The following is a 7,097-nucleotide window of genomic DNA, read 5'->3' on the forward strand; positions in this document are numbered from 1 at the left end:
CTTCCCACAGTCCAAAGCTGTGCAGGTTAGGGTGGATTGACCATGCTAAATTACCCATAGTGCCCAGGGATGTGTAGGCTAGGGTGCGTTGGCCATGCTAAATTACCCATAGTGCCCAGGGATGTGTAGGCTAGGGTGCGTTGGCCATGTTAAATTACCCATAGTGCCCAGGGATGTGTAGGCTAGGGTGCGTTGGCCATGCTAAATTACCCATAGTGCCCAGGAATGTGCAGGTTAGGGTGGATTGGCCATTCTAAATTACCCATAATGCCCAGGGATGTGCAGGTTAGGGTGGATTGGCTGTAGGAAAGGCAGGGTTACAGGGCTAGGGAGGGAGGTTGGGTCTGGGTGGAATGCTGTCCGGATGGTCAGCGCAGACTGAACGGACCGGGCCACCCTGCTGCGGTCACTTGTGGATTCGCTGGTGCGACAGAAGGTGCTGCGGCTGAGTGAAGGCCTTCCCGCAGACCGAGCAGGCGAAGGGCCTCTCCCCGGTGTGGATGCGCCGGTGGGTCTGCAGGTGGGACGAGCGGGTGAAGCCCTTGCCGCAGACCGGGCAGGCGAAGGGCCGCTCGCCGCTGTGGATGCGCTGGTGTGCCCGCAGGTTCCATGCGTGGGTGAAGCCGCTGCCGCAGACCGGGCAGGAGAAGGGCCGCTCGCCGGCGTGCCCGCGCTGGTGCCGCAGCAGGTTGTTGGACTGGGCGAAGCCCTTGCCGCAGGCGGGGCAGGTGAAGGGCCTCTCGCCCGTGTGCACCCGCTGGTGCTTCAGCAGCTGCGACGAGTTGGTGAAGCCCTTCCCGCACTCGGAGCAGGCGAAGGGCCTCTCCCCGGTGTGCACCCGCTGGTGCGTCTGCAGCGTGGTGGACTGGGTGAAGCCCTTCCCGCACACCGAGCAGGTGAAGGGCCTCTCGCCTGTGTGGACCCGCCGGTGAGCCGTGAGGTTGGACGAGCACCGGAACCGCTTCCCACAGTAGGTGCAGCTGAATGGCCTCTCCTCGGTGTGAGCCCGCTGGTGCGACTGCAGGCAGAAGGACTGCGCAAAGCCCTTGCCGCACACAGAGCAGATGAACGGCCGCTCCCCGGTGTGACTGCGGTGGTGGTTTTCCAACTGCGATGGGTAGCTGAACGCCTTCCCGCAGTCCCCGCATTTCCACGGTTTCTCCATGGCCTGGTCTCTTCCTCTGGGTTCGGATAACCAGTTAAACGTTCATCCACGTCCACACGCACGCCCAGGTCACGCCTACCACCGTGGATGGTGCAATGTTACCGAAGGCTGCGTAACTGGGTGATGGCACTGGAAGACTCTCAATTGGATGTGTGCCCGCCGTTGCGGTCTCACTGAAGTTTGAAAGCCAGCCGGCAAAATGACACACATTTTCTCTTTCCTTCCCACCTTCAAAGGCCAGATGCCTGTCAAAGCTCAACACACTGCTCGGTTTGAGTGTTCCATCTGTGAATCCTCTTCCTCAATACCCTGTCAAAAGGAGAGTTCGCAAACATTGCTTCTGGCAGGACGGCAAGGAACTCTAGAATGTCTACAGTGTCGGCGCAGGCCCTCCGGAGGATCTCCGCCATATCCACCCCTCCACCCTGTAACCCTGCATTTTCCCCACATGGCTCATCCTCCCAGCCTGGACACTACGGGGCAACACGGCACGCCCAAACCACCCGAAGCCTGCACGTCTTTGGACTGTGGGAAGAAACCGGTGCGCCCGGAGGGGGACTCGCAGTCACGGGGAAGAGGAGGTGCAAGCTGCGGGCGGAGAGACGGTCGCCCCCCCCGAGGGTGGAATCGAACCCGGGTGCCTGCCAGCCGCGGCGCTAACCACTGAGCCACCCCGCCATAATCATTCCCGTCGATGGCCAATCGAATGTCAAAAAGCGAGGCGGGGGGGATTTTAAAGGGACGTGCAATCGGATATGGGGTGAACGAGCGGAGGTCTCAGCAGAGTATAGAGCCCCAATGATGCAGCCCTTGGGGGTTGGGGGGCTCAGCGACCTTGGGTATGGGAGCAATGGAGCATCCATCCCCTCACCAAGATGGCGGCCGGTGGGGGTTGGCAACAAAAGGGAACGAGCAGCCCCTAGGTCTACTTTCCCTTACCAAAATGGCCGCTGGTGCAACAAAGGGGGTTGGTTGGGGTCGCGCCCAGTTGTTTCCCCTCACCAAGATGACGGCGGCCGGAGTGAGACAGTGGGAAGGAGCCCCCGCCCACCTCGCCCCTCACCAAGATGGCGCCCGGGGCCGCGGTGAGAGGGAGCCCCCGCCCACCTCGCCCCTCACCAAGATGGCGCCCGGAGCCGCGGTGAGAGGGAGCCCCCGCCCACCTCGCCCCGCACCAAGATGGCGCCCGGGGCCGCAGTGAGAGGGAGCCCCCGCCCACCTCGCCCCTCACCAAGATGGCGCCAGGAGCCGCGGTGAGAGGGAGCCCCCGCCCCTCACCAAGATGGCGGCCACCGCGACGACATCTCGCCTCCCAACCCCCGGCCCCACGCCCTTCAGGGGGCCTCGGGGTAAATATCGAAATCTTACTCCGGGCCTCCCCCCGCCACTCCGGATGTTCATAAACAACCCCTGAGGTTAATTTGCACCCCCCCCTCCCCCGGGGTGGGGTGGTTCCCGATCTCCCCCCCCCATTCCCGCCGGCTCACCGCCATCCCCGGTACCCGCGGACCGTCCACCTCCCCGCACGGCCGGCACTGCGCATGCCCAGCCGTGCCGCCGCCGCCGCAGGGGGAGGTGAGGGGCTGCGCGTGCGCGGCGCCGGCACGGCCGGCCGCGCGTGCGTGTTGCCGGCACCGCTCCCTCCTCCAGATCCCACCGTCCCTTACCAGGCCCCCACCGCTGGAGGGCGCTGCGCCGCGCTTTAGCCGCCTCCACCAGGTCCAGGGGGACCCTTCGGCCCGTCCAGCCCATGGCGACCCTCCTTCCAAGTTTAAACCAGTCCCAGCTACCTCCCCGGCACTTAATGGAATGAACTGAAAACGTGCTGCTGGAAAAGCTTTCCCAGCGACACATCTTTCAGCTCTGCTCTCCCAGCATCTGCAGTCCTCACTCACTTCCTCCTGAAATGGAGTCAACTGCCAGAGTAAGTGGTGGGTGCAGGTTGAGTCACAGCATTTGAAAGACATTTGCATCGGTACCCGAAAAGCAAAGGTCATCCTGATGGTAAATGGGCCAGGCGAGGCGTGTGGGACCAGTTTAGCCTGAGGAGGTTTTGACGCCAAGGTAGCGGACAGTGAAGGATTGCCCAAGAGCCCAGTGGGATCTTGATCGACTGGGCCAAGTGAGCCCAAGGAATGGTAGATGGGAGTTTAAGTGAGTTTAAAGCGATTTCGGTAAGGCAAACAAGCACAGTAGCTGGGGAATGTTGCTGAGCAGAGGGACCCTGGGGTGCAGGTTATATATATAGTGCCTTCGAGGTGGAGTCGCAGGCAGACAGGGCGATGAACGAGGCATTTGGCACTGCTGGCCTTCATTGGTCAGGGCACTGAGCATCGGAGTTGGGACGCCACGTTGCGGCTGTACAAAACATCACTGAGGCCACTTTTGCGTACAATTCTGGTCGCCCTGCTACAGGAAAGATGTTGTTAAACTGGAGAGGGTGTGTAAAAAGATTTACCAGGATGTTGCTGGGACTGGGAATGTTTGAGTTATAGGGCGAGGCTGGATAGACTGCGACCTCTTCCCCTGGAACGTCAGAGGCTGATGGGGTGAGTGATAGAGGATTACAAAACCGTGAGGGGCTGAGGTAAGGTGGATAGGCGAGTAGGGGAGGCCAAAACTAGAGGTTTAAGATGAGAGGGGAAAGATTTAAAAGGGACCTTGAGGGGCACTATGTTATGCAGAGGGTGGTGTGTGTAGGGGATAAGGAAGTGGTAGAGGCTGGTACAATTCCAATGTTTAAAAGGCATCCGGACGTGTTAGAAACGAAAATCGCTTCTCAATAATCGCTCTAGACAAATTCAGGAAAACAAAGTTTTATTAACAAGTCAAGTCTGCAGAGTCGGGCACCCTTAAAGAAAAGGCGCGCTGAGGCTTACAAAGTCTCCATTATTTATAGGACAAGTCCCTCCTCTCCTTGGATCCAACAAGCCATGAGGTTCACATTCTTAAAAACATCATTATTTTTATCACAAAGTCTGCAACAAAAGGCTCCAGAGTCTCCAAAGTTTGTTGTTTTTCTCACCCTGTAGTCTTATCAAAACAGATGTCTCAAGTCGTACTCCCATCCTGGAGTCTTATCAGCCAAGGACTCATCCTTCTCTGCTGTGTGAATGGCTTCATTAATCAAGAGCCTGCATGCTTTTACTATAGCTCACAAATTGTCAGCATTCTGCACAATTTAAACTACTCTACTTTTGAGTATATAAAATGGTTGTTAGAAAAGAAACAAAGGTTTTGTCTTTTATTATAGATCAGTCTCACAAATTGTCAGCATTCTGCACAATTTAAACTACTCTACTTTTGAGTATATAAAATGGTTGTTAGAAAAGAAACAAAGGTTTTGTCTTTTATTATAGATCAGTCTCACAAATTGTCAGCATTCTGCACAATTTAAACTACTCTACTTTTGAGTATATAAAATGGTTGTTAGAAAAGAAACAAAAGTTTTGTCTTTTATTATAGATCAGTCTCACAAATTGTCAGCATTCTGCACAATTTAAACTACTCTACTTTTGAGTATATAAAATGGTTGTTAGAAAAGAAACAAAAGTTTTGTCTTTTATTATAGATCAGTCTCACAAATTGTCAGCATTCTGCACAATTTAAACTACTCTACTTTTGAGTATATAAAATGGTTGTTAGAAAAGAAACAAAAGTTTTGTCTTTTATTATAGATCAGTCTCACAAATTGTCAGCATTCTGCACAATTTAAACTACTCTACTTTTGAGTATATAAAATGGTTGTTAGAAAAGAAACAAAGGTTTTGTCTTTTATTATAGATCAGTCTCACAAATTGTCAGCATTCTGCACAATTTAAACTACTCTACTTTTGAGTATATAAAATGGTTAGAAAAGAAACGAAGGTTTTGTCTTTTATTATAGATCAGTCTCACAAATTGTCAGCATTCTGCACAATTTAAACTACTCTACTTTTGAGTATATAAAATGGTTAGAAAAGAAACGAAGGTTTTGTCTTTTATTATAGATCAGTCTCACAAATTGTCAGCATTCTGCACAATTTAAACTACTCTACTTTTGAGTATATAAAATGGTTGTTAGAAAAGAAACAAAGGTTTTGTCTTTTATTATAGATCAGTCTCACAAATTGTCAGCATTCTGCACAATGTAAACTACTCTACTTTTGAGTATATAAAATGGTTAGAAAAGAAACGAAGGTTTTGTCTTTTATTATAGATCAGTCTCACAAATTGTCAGCATTCTGCACAATGTAAACTACTCTACTTTTGAGTATATAAAATGGTTAGAAAAGAAACGAAGGTTTTGTCTTTTATTATAGATCAGTCTCACAAATTGTCAGCATTCTGCACAATTTAAACTACTCTACTTTTGAGTATATAAAATGGTTGTTAGAAAAGAAACAAAGGTTTTGTCTTTTATTATAGATCAGTCTCACAAATTGTCAGCATTCTGCACAATGTAAACTACTCTACTTTTGAGTATATAAAATGGTTAGAAAAGAAACGAAGGTTTTGTCTTTTATTATAGATCAGTCTCACAAATTGTCAGCATTCTGCACAATGTAAACTACTCTACTTTTGAGTATATAAAATGGTTAGAAAAGAAACGAAGGTTTTGTCTTTTATTATAGATCAGTCTCACAAATTGTCAGCATTCTGCACAATTTAAACTACTCTACTTTTGAGTATATAAAATGGTTGTTAGAAAAGAAACAAAGGTTTTGTCTTTTATTATAGATCAGTCTCACAAATTGTCAGCATTCTGCACAATGTAAACTACTCTACTTTTGAGTATATAAAATGGTTAGAAAAGAAACGAAGGTTTTGTCTTTTATTATAGATCAGTCTCACAAATTGTCAGCATTCTGCACAATGTAAACTACTCTACTTTTGAGTATATAAAATGGTTAGAAAAGAAACGAAGGTTTTGTCTTTTATTATAGATCAGTCTCACAAATTGTCAGCATTCTGCACAATTTAAACTACTCTACTTTTGAGTATATAAAATGGTTGTTAGAAAAGAAACAAAGGTTTTGTCTTTTATTATAGATCAGTCTCACAAATTGTCAGCATTCTGCACAATGTAAACTACTCTACTTTTGAGTATATAAAATGGTTAGAAAAGAAACGAAGGTTTTGTCTTTTATTATAGATCAGTCTCACAAATTGTCAGCATTCTGCACAATGTAAACTACTCTACTTTTGAGTATATAAAATGGTTAGAAAAGAAACGAAGGTTTTGTCTTTTATTATAGATCAGTCTCACAAATTGTCAGCATTCTGCACAATTTAAACTACTCTACTTTTGAGTATATAAAATGGTTGTTAGAAAAGAAACAAAGGTTTTGTCTTTTATTATAGATCAGTCTCACAAATTGTCAGCATTCTGCACAATGTAAACTACTCTACTTTTGAGTATATAAAATGGTTAGAAAAGAAACGAAGGTTTTGTCTTTTATTATAGATCAGTCTCACAAATTGTCAGCATTCTGCACAATGTAAACTACTCTACTTTTGAGTATATAAAATGGTTAGAAAAGAAACGAAGGTTTTGTCTTTTATTATAGATCAGTCTCACAAATTGTCAGCATTCTGCACAATTTAAACTACTCTACTTTTGAGTATATAAAATGGTTGTTAGAAAAGAAACAAAGGTTTTGTCTTTTATTATAGATCAGTCTCACAAATTGTCAGCATTCTGCACAATGTAAACTACTCTACTTTTGAGTATATAAAATGGTTAGAAAAGAAACGAAGGTTTTGTCTTTTATTATAGATCAGTCTCACAAATTGTCAGCATTCTGCACAATGTAAACTACTCTACTTTTGAGTATATAAAATGGTTAGAAAAGAAACGAAGGTTTTGTCTTTTATTATAGATCAGTCTCACAAATTGTCAGCATTCTGCACAATTTAAACTACTCTACTTTTGAGTATATAAAATGGTTGT

At 47.4% G+C, this 7,097-nt stretch overlaps 1 protein-coding gene across 1 annotated transcript; it reads right to left on the reverse strand.

Moving 5' to 3' along the window:
* Window positions 1-283: 283 nt before the first annotated feature.
* Window positions 284-2,732, reverse strand: LOC122543582 (zinc finger protein 239-like). The gene is made up of 2 exons (XM_043682395.1): window positions 2,653-2,732; window positions 284-1,474 (listed from the first exon to the last, which is right to left on the reverse strand). Exon 2 carries the CDS (start codon window positions 1,163-1,165, stop codon window positions 407-409), a length of 759 nt encoding a protein of 252 aa, XP_043538330.1. The 5' UTR covers window positions 1,166-1,474; window positions 2,653-2,732; the 3' UTR covers window positions 284-406.
* Between the last annotated feature and the right edge of the window lie 4,365 nt (window positions 2,733-7,097).

Source organism: Chiloscyllium plagiosum, chromosome 44 (assembly GCF_004010195.1).
Source record: "Chiloscyllium plagiosum isolate BGI_BamShark_2017 chromosome 44, ASM401019v2, whole genome shotgun sequence".
Lineage (NCBI taxonomy): Eukaryota > Metazoa > Chordata > Chondrichthyes > Orectolobiformes > Hemiscylliidae > Chiloscyllium > Chiloscyllium plagiosum.

Excerpts from the sequence above, each read along its gene's own strand:
- LOC122543582 (XM_043682395.1), bottom strand. The coding sequence starts at position 1,165 with ATGGAGAAACCGTGGAAATGCGGGGACTGCGGGAAGGCGTTCAGCTAC.